General features: G+C 37.2%; 1 protein-coding gene across 2 annotated transcripts in view; it reads left to right on the top strand.

Annotated features, from left to right (window-relative positions):
* Positions 1–14688, top strand: part of PRKAR2B (protein kinase cAMP-dependent type II regulatory subunit beta) — an 82206-nt gene that overhangs the window by 63904 nt on the left and 3614 nt on the right. For both annotated transcript variants that reach the window (XM_035549474.2, XM_035549476.2), the window contains 6 exons: positions 9419–9525; positions 10360–10513; positions 11909–12010; positions 13178–13252; positions 14110–14175; positions 14329–14467. In XM_035549474.2, the coding sequence (XP_035405367.1) occupies positions 9419–9525; positions 10360–10513; positions 11909–12010; positions 13178–13252; positions 14110–14175; positions 14329–14467 (643 nt within the window). The remainder of the gene's footprint in view (positions 1–9418; positions 9526–10359; positions 10514–11908; positions 12011–13177; positions 13253–14109; positions 14176–14328; positions 14468–14688) is intronic.

Raw genomic sequence — 14688 nt, forward strand, 5'->3', positions numbered from 1 at the left:
GTTTGAGCTAAAATTACCCAAATGTTTGTCCCTTCCACTATTGAATTATTATTATTTATTTATTTTCATAACTTCAGGGACACAAAGAGGTTTGGAGACATCTGCTCTGGATGTGAAATTGGTTTATTTTATATTTTCCTTGTTACTGCTGTGTCCTGGCTTCCACTTGGCTGGACATGTGTTACTTTAGCTTGCCAATGGCATGTTGGCAGATCCCTCCTGTTTAGTCTCCGAGCATTTCTGTCCTACAAGCCCTGTGACCTAACAGATTATCATGTGCCCCTAAAATCTGTTGTGATGCTAATTTGGGGCTACTGCTTTCCTGAGTTTGGTTTTACCCAGTTTCTTGGTAGTATCTGCTTATTATATCGGCTTCTGGATGAGATGTAGTTTATTTTCCAATGTGAACTGCATCTTCTGTCTAAATGTTCACCAGCCACTTGGTCTGCGGGACAGGGATCTATTGGCTTCATACCAGCTATATGGTAATGTTGACATGCATGACATAAAAGCTATATGTAGACATAGAATATGGAGCTGTTCCAGTGTGGGCACTTCATATGACTTCTCTAAGGAGTTGTAAGGGATCACCACCCCTGTTGCTGGAGGTGTTCTAAGAACTGTGTTGCTGTATTGATACATTGTCCCCTTGAAGCTTTCTTTTTGCTTCTGAATCAGTTACTTGTAACTGTTGATAGTTCCTGTGGTCAGTTCCAGGTATCTGGCAGAAGACTTCTTAGCTGAGCCCTTCCCTTGTGCAGTTCTGCCTTGAAATCTGTTCCTGGGATTTCCCAAGTTTTTTCTTGTTTACTCACCTTTGCTCAGGTTTGCGTCCGGTGGATTATGAACACTTTCTTCTAGTTTAAATCCTTCACAGACAGCATTCTGGGAAGTCAAAAATGATCGTTTTTGTAAAGGAATTTTTAATTATAGTAACTTTACTCATAAAAGGCATTGGAAAGCTGCTGAGCTCTGAAGATAGCAAGGATATTAAAATGTAGCCTTCTTTAGTCTGGCTTGCTTCTTCTGTTGAGCTAAGATCTGCAGTCCCCAGGGGAGTTCTCCCACTCCTCCTGCTTGTTCTGCTTCTAGCCAGTGACTCAAGAGCTCTGTGACTGTGGTTGCAACAATTTAAATTTTTTTATCCCAGATCTCTTCATCACCTCTGCCTCTCCACCCCACAGCACAAGTGAGTGCAACGCTGGCTGATGAAATTCACTGTCTGGCATATTAGCAAAAGAAAAAGCCAAACCTCTTTCATCCTAAAGAGATAGTATCTTCAGCAGCTAAAGCTAAAGTCTCTGGAACAGAAGTCAGGCCATGTATCTATCATCTCACGCTCCCACTGTTTTTTTGTTTTGTTTTGTTTTGTTTGCCTTGAACTTCAGCTTCTTCCTGCTATAGTTAAGTGTGTGAAAAACATTGTTGCAGAGGTCAATGAGTAGGGGGGAAGAGAGAATGTAAAGTGCTTAATGGCTTTTCCCTGACGGCCTTTTAGCAAGGTGTCAAACGCCATTCCTAGGTAGGGCACCACTCTGAAATGCAGCATAACAGCATGTCCTGAGGCATGATCAGAATTGTGTTCAGTACGTGGTGGGAGATGGGGTTCACATTTTGTTAAAAGTTTATCCTACCCTAACACTGTATTTTAATGTGAATGAAAAGATAAGATAAGGGTATCATAAAAGCAGAAGGAGAAGCTGCAGTAGTTAGGAGGTGACTTACAGTACTGCTCGGCATTTTAATTAAAGAGCCCGTTTGAAAAGACAGGAGGCCTCACATAAAAGTAAAAAACAACCACTCGAATGTGAGACAAAATGAGAGAGAGAGGACACAAAGATAACCTTCAGGCTCTGAGACGGTTTAGGACTTTCTAAACACACAACATTGTCTTAAGCCTGTGTTTACTTGATAGCTGTGTTTAAATGTTAGATAGGTAAACTTATGGACAAGTATTTATAAATATAAGTATTTCACATAATGGCTCTGACTGAAAATGCAGCATAGTATAAAGGAGCATTAGGCTCTGGTACAATTCCCTAAGCAGCAATCTCTGTTTTAAAGACCAACTCCTATAAATTCCTTGTAAAGTTCCTTGAATTATCTTGGAACTTTCTTTAACTTCATGGGTTGCTGTGGATGTGACTGGTCAGTTAATATCAGTTTGGCAAAGCACTCCTGAGTTAATTCTCTTAAATAAAAAACACTTTAAAAAAAAATATTTTAGCCATTTTTTTCACCTTTCTGGGGGCTAAATCTTTTCCCATCTAGTTGGGGTCACTCAGTATCACCTTTAGCTAGCACGTAACAGTACTGAAAAAGTTCCTGGAAGAAGAATATATATTGAAACGTGTGCAACAAGATGAGGGAAGGAGGTTTTTCATGGTTCTTCAGCTACTTTTTAGAGAACTAAATCAGGAAAGAATCGAGAAATTCCAGGAGCAGAACTGTGTGGATGAGTGAATTAAATGAGAGAAAGGTGCGTGTCTGTTTCCCTCTCCCCACACTGTTATTCTAGCCTCTGTTAGTTTAACCTATTCCTCTTCTAAACATCTCTTCTGCTCTTCTTACCAGAAAGTCTCTTACTATCAGACCACATTATTATTTATTGCTTATTAGTCTTTGTTGTGTGCCACACCATTGCCCAGAAATCCTAGCATTACTTTTGTTCTCCCAGGATTGCCACATTGTGCTAGACTGCTTGCTCTTCATGCATGCCCAAGGCGTATTCCCACACCTCCTTCGTACTACTGAGACTGGAGGTTACTGGCAGTGAAATCAGAAGCTGCACGCCTCTTTCTGTTAGGGTCCTCTTTTCCTCCTCTTTGTTTCACGCGCTTTTCCCTTCCCTTTCACTTTGCATAAGCCAGCAAGGAGAAAAGAAGATGATGAAGACCAGATGCCTTGGGCCATTGCTGAGGATGAGCCCAAGTTGCTGCTACTAGACTTTGTTCCTGTGCATGCACCCCAACAGTTGTTTTATCACTGAGAGGAAGAGCAGCAGCTCATCCACTGGCCAACACAGCCTTCTAGAAGTTATTCTTTTGGTTTTGTCTTTTAAGAGGAAACTTGGCTGAGGCTGATTAACAACAAGCTATGTGGTTTGTCTGGTATGGGCTAGATATGGCCCATAGGCCAGCAGTTTTAAAAAAAAAAAAAAAAAAAAGCAACTGATGAATCAACCTATTATCAGAGTTAACTGCGAGGCTGAAGGGACTGATACCATTGAAATTGTGCTGTACCCTTGCACTGTAAGTTTGAACCCTTCCTTTAGCAAAAATCCACAAACAGTTTTAGATCTCTTTTGTTTCAGATAAATTTTATTTTGGAGATCTTTGCCCTGCTAAAGCTTGTAGAGAATATTTCAAATATGATCTGACCCTTAAAAGGTAATAAATTATACATATTCTCCACAAATATGCAAGAGCAATTTCTGGGCATATTGCCACTCATTCACCTGGGGAATTATTATAAGAGAGCACAAATAATGATTAATCAATTAGAATTGATTAACTCAGGGGAGGATGAAAGCAAGCATAATGCAGCCATGTTTTATGAATAGTGGAGTCTTACACTTAAGGCCAAAGCATCATTGAAAAGTGCCACTGACGAAAGGTTCTCATAATGTTTTTGAATTCTTATTTTTTTTTGGTGAAAAATTAGGACTACAGATGTTGGAGCACTTAAAGTGAACATGTATGTATGAGTGAGAGAGCGCAGAATGCCTGAACACGTTAATACTCTGCTTTCCTAGGTGGCACAAAACTCTGCAAACTAATGGGTTCCCAAACAAATAGAATGCCTTAGGGAAAAAAGAGAGGATTAAGGGCAGAAGTTAACATTCACATTGTATCTGGTGAACAGGGATTCTCTCCACCTGGCCTATGATCAGTTACTGAAGATGTTCTATAACAGAACTGCCCAGTGTAAAGTGCCTTCATCATAAGGATTTTGAAACTGCTTGCAACTTGGTATTACCTCTGCTTTTTTTTTTTTTTAAAGCAAACTGCTAAAAAGAGTAAGCCAACTTACTCAGAGGAGTTAGTTACAAAATATAAAAAGCGTATTAAAAATAAATAAATAAAGTAAATAAATATAAATAAATAAAGTAAATATAAAAGCCTAACGTGATGGGCATGTGTGGGATATGTCAGAGGCAGAATATAACAACTATATATTAATGTGTGTGTTATATATTAAATATAACCATGCAGAAGAAGTTTAGAGTAAATTCTTAAGGAAAATACTGATTAATACTCAAAAATATTTATCATACATCTAAATATAAAATAGATTCTTTGATAGCGAAGAAATAAATGCCTTTGATTATTTTTCAAGTAGATATCACACAAGGGAGCTAAATATTTTTAGTTGGATCAATAGTGCTGCTAACATTTATATCAGAGTTCCAGGGGAGTATATGTACATGGTTTTTGTTCTGCAAAACAAACATGGAGAGCTAGAGACATGAATTCTGTAATTTACTCTTTATCTCCAAGATCCTGGCTTATTGATTTAATGTTGTTGTTTGTTGTTGTTGTTGTTTTTTCTTCTCATGGTTTCCCTGCCTATGTTTTGCTGAATTCTTCTGTCTCTTCTTTTTCTCCCTGTTCTGGTATTCTGTCTGTTTCATTGCATTTGTCATCCTGATTTTCAGTGGTGATCATGTCCGACTTCCCATTTTATCTGCAATGCCTTGATTGATTCAGAACTGGTGGCACTTTCTCAGACAGCAAGAATTTGTATCAGCAATTCAAACATTGATGCTCCTTGGAAGCCTCAGAGTTTAAGAGCTCTTGAATTGAGTGTGGAAAACTTTGTTCTTTTCCCTTTACCAAATAGCTCACAGTAAACCTGTAAGCTGATATTCAGAAGACACACAGCTGGCACAGTGGTAGCAAATGACTTGGTAGTTTGGAAGTTAGAAGCTATTGGCATTTGGAAAGGGCGTGTTGTGGTCGGTCAGCTCTCCAGACTGAATCAGAAGCTCTTTGTCAAGGGCACACTAATGACTGGATGAAGTTTAAGTTGTGCTCAATGTCCATTATCTAACTGATATTTTTTCAAGGAATTGTGTTGAGATGTAATTGTCACATTTGTTTTCCTGACTTAAAAGAAGTTGAGGCTGAAATACTATTTTCGAATAATGTAACATTCATCTGGAGAACAATAGTTACTTTGTGATACAGAATGAAAGTCAGGAGATGCGGGAGTGATTACTTGTAGTTTTTCACATGATCTGGCTAGAAGGATGGAACCAGACACTGTTGCAGGGGGATTTCCTTAGTAAACCAGTTATCATGGTTTTGTTCTTCTGAGTCTCATGCTGTGTCTTGTGTTTGCAACTGATTTTAATAGTCACACACTTTTTTTTACATTTCAGATATGAAATGACAATACATCAGGCTTACACACGCTATTTTTGCATGGGTATCACCACAAGCCTAGACTCATAAAGGTACTTGGTACCTAAGTTTCACTTTAGGCACAGTAAAATAATTCCTAACTCTGGGAGATTCATAAAACCTCCGCTTAGGTGCTGTGCTGTTCACAGGTACCACCATAACTACCAGACATGTTTTTGACATTAAAATTCTGCTTCTATGCTAGAGTCTCATGTAGCCACCATGGGATAAAAGGGAAGAGGGGGCAATTACTTTTTGCTACAGGTGTAGTGTTTAGAGTACTGTCGCACATGAAGACTGTCAGAGAGCGTCAGGCTTCTGCTGAAGTGTTGCTGAAGATCACCTCTGTAACTGCCAGTGAGAAGAGAGAGCTCCCTGGAGCACAGTGAAGAGGACAAACTAACAGAGACTTTACAGCTGGGGCAGTTTGTGCAGATGGGAGCTTGAAGGCGGCCTGGAAACAGTGCATGAGAGACTGTGGGACTGTTACAGTTAGTGCAGTAACCGTGATGATGAGCCACAGGCAGTGCTCCCCAGCACCAACTGGACCAGCCAACCATGGCACATCAGAGGTTTCAACCCAGATCCAAAGGTAGGATACAGCCATCTGTGTCTCGGGCTCCTGAGAGTGTCTAGCATCTCTCCTGAAGGCTGGGGGGCGATGTGGGAGACGTGCTGTGGTCAGAGTGCTGAGCTGCCAGGTGAAGGATGCATAGCATCAGGCAGGACAAACAGGAGCTTGGCAGGATCTTTGAAAAGTCCGCTGCACAGATGAGCATGCCTTTCTACAGCAAATGGAGGCACCAATCTGTTGACCAGACTTGTTCTCACTTGAAGATTCTCACTTACAAGAGATTCAGATCAAGGATGATGCAAAAACCATTAAGACTCATGCTGCTGCTCATCCACGTCGACAATGATACTGCCAACAGTGATGTATCGTACTGACTGGTGCTGGTGAGGGAGCTGATGCTCCTTGACGTTCCTCTTTCCGAATGGTTAGGGACCCGAGGGAACGGCATGGAGCTGGGACAGGGGAGGGTCAGGCTGGGTGTTAGGGAAAGGTTCTGCACCCAGAGGGTGGTCGGGCACTGGGACAGGCTCCCCAGGGCAGTGGGCACAGCACCGAGCTGCCAGAGTTCAAGGAGCATTTGGACAGCGCTCTCAGACACACGGTCTGATTTTGGGGTGGTCCTGTGTGGAGTCAGGAGTTGGACTCAATGATCCTTGTGGGTCGCATCCAACTCAGGCTATTGTATGGTGGTTATGATTTTAAATCCACACCTGAAAGCAAGGATGATTGAGACAGTAACTATGGCTTGTTTATTCACTTGTATAGCAAATTATTTTCTGAAATCATAGAATAATGACACTGTCTTTCTAACAATTGAACTTAATGACTTTTAGACAGAAAGGCAATAACTACTACATCTCAAAAGAAAAAAAAATCTTTATAAAGAAAATCTTGGTACGTGAACTTGGTTTGTATTGTGAATGCATCTTTCAGAAAATCTGATTTCTTACTCAGCCTCTTCATACTTAAGGAAGTTAAAGTATTTCCTCTTTCACAAAGGAAGGTGTTAAAAGTGTACTTTCATGGCAACAACACAAGATCCCCATAATTTTCTCCAGAATGTTGCTTTTTTGACATTTGCATGCTTCATCATTCAGAATGCGGCTATTAATCAGGGTATATAAATAAATATTACAGAGAATCAAATTTCATATACTTTAAACTTCAGTTTTGGCACTTCATATTCGTAGAGTACATTGTCCTTAAGAAAAAGAGATACTTTTAATGTTTGAATAAGCTGTATTAAGACGATGAAATTCTAGCAGAAGTCACAGCTCGCACAACATACATGTTCAATTTTTCTGTTTTTCTATAAATCTTATTTCTATTAAAGTTTTATCATTTCAATAAAGTATCATTCTTTGAATATGGATTACTAGATTGACACAGCATTACACATAACAGATCTAAACATTTCTATAAAAAATGTCCTGGTTTTATTTTATAAGTTATCTTATAAACCAGAACTGCTTTTAAAAAGTAATGCTTTCAGACTGAGCCATTCTACAAAATACTGGAATTAATTTTGCATATGATAACAGATCTACTTTTTAATTTTGAAATTACCCGGCTTTATCCTTTCAGAGCAGCTATAGAGAGTGCCAGTAAGCTGTGCCTCAGTTTGGCAGGGAATCAAGAGGATTCATATAGAAGCAAGCTAGGCAAGCAGCTTTTGTGATTCTTATGGTGAGAGCAAGAACCATGTGCCTGGCTTGGCTGTTGCAGTCTGCTCTATCGTTACTCTATGTAGAAATTTTTAGGGTTAGGCCCAGATGTCTTTGAGTTAGTTGCAGTTTACTGAGAAACTTAAAATGTGTATCGTACTTCAGCAGATAATAAGCAGTTATTTTAGCTCTCAAATGTATTAACTTCAAGTGTTTAGAACAGTTTTTAAAGGGGAGTTGTATTTGTGAATTTTACTTGGCTGTCTAAAAAGTCATAGATTTACCTACCAGAAAAATCATTGGTTTTGGTGAGTTTGGTTCATACTTAAAAAATTGAAAATGTTCTTAGTACCAAGAAAGGTACTAAGTAGAGAGACAGTTAAAAGATTTCTTTCTGGCCTAGGTACACTGCATGATGTCTTACTATAGTTTACCATGATCTATACTGAGAGTAGATGCTGCCCATCTGTTGTTCTTTGTGCCCACACACGATAAATTAATTCTGTAAAGTAAAATTGTATTTGGCTGCTTCCATTTTTAAATAGGATCTGATAATGCAGTGCTACTGGTATTTTTAAAAGCTTTGTGGAAGTGAAGAAATTCAATAGATTAAAGGTGGAATTAATTCCATCTAACCTTATCTATCTAAAACTTAAGTATCTAACTTTGAGGTATAGTAGCTCTCTCTGTCATTGATGGGAAGAAGGAGGAATCTCTAGAGAATGATTCTGAGATACATGGTATGGTTATCTCTGCCCATAGACTGCAGAAGGGCTCTAAAGGACTGACTTAGGCTGGTTTTGTTTGGAAGGTAAATGCCATTTTGCAGTGGTTGGAAATGCTAAGAAAGGAACCATTGTAAAATGCATGAGGATCTCAATCTACAGGCGTATCTATATTGTGTTTTTCAGTAGAATCTGTTTGTTCCAGTGCAATACATACTTAATAAGCTACAAAAAGTAGATGATTATTTTGTGCTTGTTCTCAGTGTTTTAAGTATGTTGCTGAATAAACTGACAATAAAACGTGATTTATTAAGTTACCTTTTAGGATTCATGTCAATTCACAGAAGAGTTGCGTTTGTGTTTTTTTTTTTTACATGAATAATTAAGTTCTAGCAGGTTTACAACATACAAGACAAATTCTATAATTAGTGGTTTGTTTTTGTTAACAGACAGTCATTCAGAAGGTGACATTTTGTTAATCTGCTAACATTTCCCTCTAGACATTCATATTCCATTCAGTTTAATAAAGTATTTTTATAACCATGTGTACATTCCTCCTTCCCAACAAGTCTAGCATTTACTCAACCAAAGTGCTGCAGGTGTTGTGTAATTTAGATTTTCAAAATACTTTGCAATCATTCTGAAACTTTAGATTCTATAAAATATTTCTAAAGGCAAAGCCAGGTAAGTGTATTGTTTGCAATAAGGGACAAAAATACGTAATTATGAAAGGTGAAATTCTGTTTCTGTAAAAGGTGAAATCACCTTTGGATCCTCACGAGCAATTTATTTCACAGTCAAGATCTGTGTTGTCGCTGGTAGAGATAAGAAAGGAAGATGGTATCTGAACACTGGAAGAAGAAAAAGTTAATTCTAAATAGTAAATGAAAATTATCTTTCTGATTGATCTTCACATTTCTGTAGCATGAACATTTCTATGTCCCTAAGGATTTTCTGCATATTCGGGAGGTGGAGCAACTAGTTAATTTGAAGAGTAAGATTTTGAAAGCAGATGACAATTACTTTTTTTTTCCATGTTCTTTTAAACAGGAACAGATGTCTCAGGTGTTGGATGCGATGTTTGAAAAGCTGGTTGAAGGAGGGGAACATGTCATTGATCAAGGGGATGATGGTGACAACTTCTACGTCATTGATAGGTGAATGCTGTCTTATAGCACAAAGTATTATGCAAAAAGTCTGCTGAGAAAGATCTTTCTCTATGTACTTGTACTTGATTCTTACTCATTTGCATGAAAGAAAGAAAATAGAACAAATGTGAAGCAGTAGAACAGTATCTGAGCTTTGGGAAGTGGTGTTTGGAAATCATCCACATGATTTATCAATGTGTACTATAGAATACTCAGCACTGAACAAAGCAGTGGCTGAGCGTCGGTCAGTGAGGATGGCTTTGTCATGTTTTACGAGATACCAGATTTTGTTGCTTCCCCAAAACAAAAAGCAATTTATTAGTTTATATAACACAATCTCTTTATATCAGAATCTTACATTGCTTTTCATATGTATTCATTGTGTCCTAATCTCTTCTAATTATTACCTTACAAATTACTATTTTGAAAGTTAAATAAATTGTATTATTCCTTTAATGGTCATATCATAGCAATATGTTACATTTATATATAGTATGGTTAAAATGAAATTAAGAAACACGGATACTGTGTTTGATCTTCATTTTTAATAAATACAATTCTGGTGATCAATAGATCACTGTAAATCTAGTCTGTTTCTACAATGAGTTGCTGTCAAAACTAGTAACTTTATCCTTCCCTTTAAAGAGGAACTACTTTTATTACTTATTGAAGTGATTGAGATGTTTCTGCAAGGTGCTTAATATAATTCAAGCAAACAAAATTATATTTGCCTGTATTTCAAACGCTTTATTTTTTGAACTCGTGGCATAAAAATATAGTGAGAGTGCTTAGCAAAGAATAGACCTCGATGCTACTCACTGTATCCATATATTTTATTAACAGAGGGACATACGATATTTATGTAAAATGTGATGGTGTTGGGAGGTGTGTTGGCACCTACGATAACCGAGGAAGTTTTGGTGAGTTGGCCTTAATGTACAATACACCCAGAGCAGCTACAATTATAGCTACCTCTCCTGGTGCCATCTGGGGTTTGGTAAGTGAAATGCTTGTGTAATGTATTATTCATTTGTTTTAAATATATTATATAAATTGCACTGATATGCTACCATAGCATCAAAAAAAGATTTTAGAAAGTTTTAATATTAAAACTTCTGAGAACGCCTGACACTTTTTCCAGAAACTGCAGAAGCAAACTTGAGGCTCAAGAAAAGAGTTGATTTCTTTTTATTTTTTGTTTTTAAAAATGTTTTATTCTATTTTAATGGTAATTTCCCAAATTGCAAAATGTTTTCCCACAACTTGATAGGAAATGCCTTCGCTTTCAGAGTAAAATTCAAATATGAATATTATTTATTTATCAATGTTACAGTATTTGGATCTTTGTCCACAGTAACAGAATGTGCAAAAAGAGTAAAATTTGGTTAGCCATTCTTCAAGACTTGCGTATCAATTTAATGACTGTTCCCAAAACATTATTTTCCCATCGAAGCAAAATGTATATTTATTCATGCAAAATTTCTTTTATTTCTTTTTTAATTTGTATGACTTCTGGGATCATTGCAGAGTTTAGGACACTAAGAGAATAGCTTTAAATTGGACTGGGTTGTGTTGGCCAGCAATACCCACCTGTTGCAGTGAAGACTTATAAAACATTTCACTTCTCTCTCCAGGACATAGTCACATGAAGTTAAGAGAAGAAAACAGCATACATGTAGTTTTCCATCTGTCCATTTCACTTCAATTGCCAAATACCAAGGAATGTCCAGTTGGTTCTTTAGAGCAGCAATGAGTCTTGTTCTCCTGAAAAAGCAGAAAGTGGACTTACTGTGATCTAAGACCCAGATTCATGTATTTTGTTTTCATAAAATAAACTCTTTTTTTACATATCAATATATGTGGGACTTTGGGATGTTGAACAAACTTTGTAAATCGAATATTTAATTATTGAGGACTTCTTAAAGACCCGAAATTGTTTGTAAACCATCAAACACTAACTTGTTACACAGAGACTAATAAATACACAATTGACCTCCAAAAGGTTAGATTTTTTTTTCCTGTTTTGAATTAAATGGTTTATATTTGGGATAGCTGTTGTTCACACCACTCCGTGCTCATCATGTAGGCAACCTGTTTAAGCAGATCTCTCTACTGTCTAAAAGTAAACTCTATATGTATGTTCTGCCAAAAGGCAAAGAAGCTTTTCACAACCTGATTAAGATCAGGAGCTTAATTTTAGGAGCTCTTGAATGACCTCTAGAGGAGTATCTCTTTCTCAACTGACTGGAAGAAGAGTCTAGACAGCTAGTATTATGGCTAAATTGAGTGACTATAATTGGGTAATTTGAACATCTTAAGCCATTTCTAAAGCATTTTCTACCACACGTATATTTTCTGTTACTAAACTCGCTTCTTCTCTTTGTGTTTACAGGACAGGGTAACGTTCCGAAGAATCATTGTAAAAAATAATGCCAAAAAGAGAAGAATGTATGAAAATTTTATTGAGTCATTGCCATTCCTTAAATCGTTAGAAGTAAGCTTTGCATTGCATTACTTTAATGGCTGTATCAGAGGTACTTGATATGATTCTGCTTCTGCAGTCATAAAATACGGAATTAAAATTTTCTCAACAATAACATTTGGCATACTTTTTTGGAAAAAGTATATAAAGACCGTACTTTGAAAGTATTGGCAAAGGCCATACTTTTTATATTTCTGAATTTTCATGATAAAGAACAGTTATTAACATTGTATTAAAAATTGTATTTTTTTCTACTTTTACCTTCAATTTCTTGAGCTTAATTTTATTTGACGTTTGTCAATAAAATTAAAAAATGACGTAGGAAATTTCAAAATATTTTCATTTAATGGCTATATTTTTTTACATGCATGCTTTTCTGAAATAACTTAGAAAGACTTGGTGTATAGGCTTCTTACAAAAACAGAGGCTCTATCAGAACATCTAGCTGTTAAAACTGTAACATACACTCAGAAATGCTGTTCAGTAGCTCTTCCTTTTTTAGTGATTATCAAAACAGGAGTATTAAGGTAGGCTGTTCTGTGTAAAGATTCATGGAAAGAAGTATGCCCTTGTGAGGCCCCACCTGGAGTGCTGCATCCAAGCCTGGGGCCCCCAGCACAAGAAAGATGTGGAGCTGTTAGAGAGAGCCCAGAGGAGGGCCACAAGGTTGATCGAAGGGCTGGAGCACCTCTCCTATGAAGAAAGGCTGAGGGAGCTGGGGATATTCAGCCTAGAGAAGAGAATGCTGCGGGGTGACCTTATTACAGCTTTTCAATACTTAAAGGGGGCTTATAAAAAAGATGGAAAACAACTTTTTGCTCAGACAGATAATGACAGGACAAGGGGGAATGGTTTTAAACTAAAAGAGGGGAGATTTAGATGAGATGTTAGCAGGACATTCTTCACTCTGAGGGTGGTGAGGCCCTGGCACAGGCTGCCCAGAGAAGCTGTGGATGCCCCATCCCTGGAGAATGTTCAAGGCCAGGCTGGATGGGGCTTTGGGCAACCTGGCCTGGTGGGAGGTGTCCCTGCCCATGGCAGGGGGTTGGAATGAGATGATCTTTAAGGTTTCTTCCAACCCCAACCATGCTATGATTCTATGAAGAATAAAGAGACTTTCTAAGTACAGTATTGTAATGTTAATCAAATATTTCTCATGTTTTCTTTTTTTAAATGGAGGTATCGGAGCGTTTGAAAGTGGTTGATGTGATTGGCACCAAAGTGTACAAAGATGGGGAACAAATCATTGCTCAGGTACAGTTGTTTGTTTCTTGCTTTAGTTTTTCTCTTCCAAAAGGTAACAATTGCCATACTATTTATAAACAGAACATGGTTTTAAACTATGTTGTTCTTTGTCAACAGAAACAAAATGAATCTGGTTTCTAATCTGATGGCCTGAATCTGGCAGAGGTGATACTATTTCATATGCTAATTTTTTACTTACACAGTACTCTGAAAAACATCCCTTTTTGTTGGTATAAATAAACAAGTCAATATTTTTAATGTTTTTAGAAATTCTAACTACATAAAGGAATGATTATTTACACTAAAGAGTACTGAAGACCTACCTTTTTTTTAGTTGTATATGCTCTCACACATAAAGCTTATTTTTTAGGTAGTCCTGTGTGGAGCCAGGAGTTGGACTCTCTGATTCTTGTGGGTCCCTTTCAACTCAGGATATTCTATGACTCTATGATCTAGGAAAATCTTTAGGATAAGCAACTGAGATTGTCTCAACCAAAAATATTTACTGGATATCAGATACAGCCCCTAGAGGCTTATTTATACTGGAAACTCTGTAAGGGAAATCATTTGGAAGTTATGCAGAGGTGGAGAAACATGAGTAAGGATCCTAAAATTTTTCATATTTTTTTTTCCTGATTTTTGTATAGGCTGTGTCTTTTCATGGAAAGGACTTGCTATCAGTTCTGTATAGTTGTTTTGATTGTTTTGTGCCTTGAGTGTGGATTTTACATTAAAAGTGGTTTCTTTGGCAGTAGGTATCAAAAAGGTTAACTTCAAGGCACTGGCTGCCAATATTTTAATGTTGCCATGAAACTAAAATTAAATTTCACATTTCATTTACCCACTTTATTTTTTTGCTTCTACAGGGTGACATGGCTGATTCTTTCTTCATTGTGGAATCTGGGGAAGTAAGGATAATAATGACAAGGAAGGTAAAACATCCCTAAAACACATATAATTTTTTTTTGAAATCTTGATGCATTCTAAGTGTTACTGTTGTTGTTTATTTTGCTTATACAACTGTTAGTTCAGCAAATCTTGCACTCAATCTCTCTCTCTCTCTCTCTTTTTACCTGATATTTCAGGGTAAACCAGATGTAGAAGAGAATGGAGCAGTTGAAATAGCTCGATGCTCAAGAGGACAGTATTTTGGAGAACTTGCTCTTGTAACTAACAAACCACGAGCCGCTTCTGCATTTGCTCTTGGCACCGTAAAATGTTTAGGTATTGTTCAGTAATATTTTATATCTAATATAAAATTAGATATGATGTATTTGATTGTTTTAATTGTGAACTCCATCTTTCTCCAGCATATAAGAGTAAATTACTGTTACCCTCATTAGACTTTTTAAGCACATCATCTATTACTATGCATTCCTATTTAGTTTATTTATATGCAAAAATTATTTGTAATTAATAATTGGTATTGAACACAAATTCTCCAA

The sequence above is a fragment of the Cygnus atratus genome, chromosome 1, assembly GCF_013377495.2.
Source record: "Cygnus atratus isolate AKBS03 ecotype Queensland, Australia chromosome 1, CAtr_DNAZoo_HiC_assembly, whole genome shotgun sequence".
NCBI lineage: Eukaryota > Metazoa > Chordata > Aves > Anseriformes > Anatidae > Cygnus > Cygnus atratus.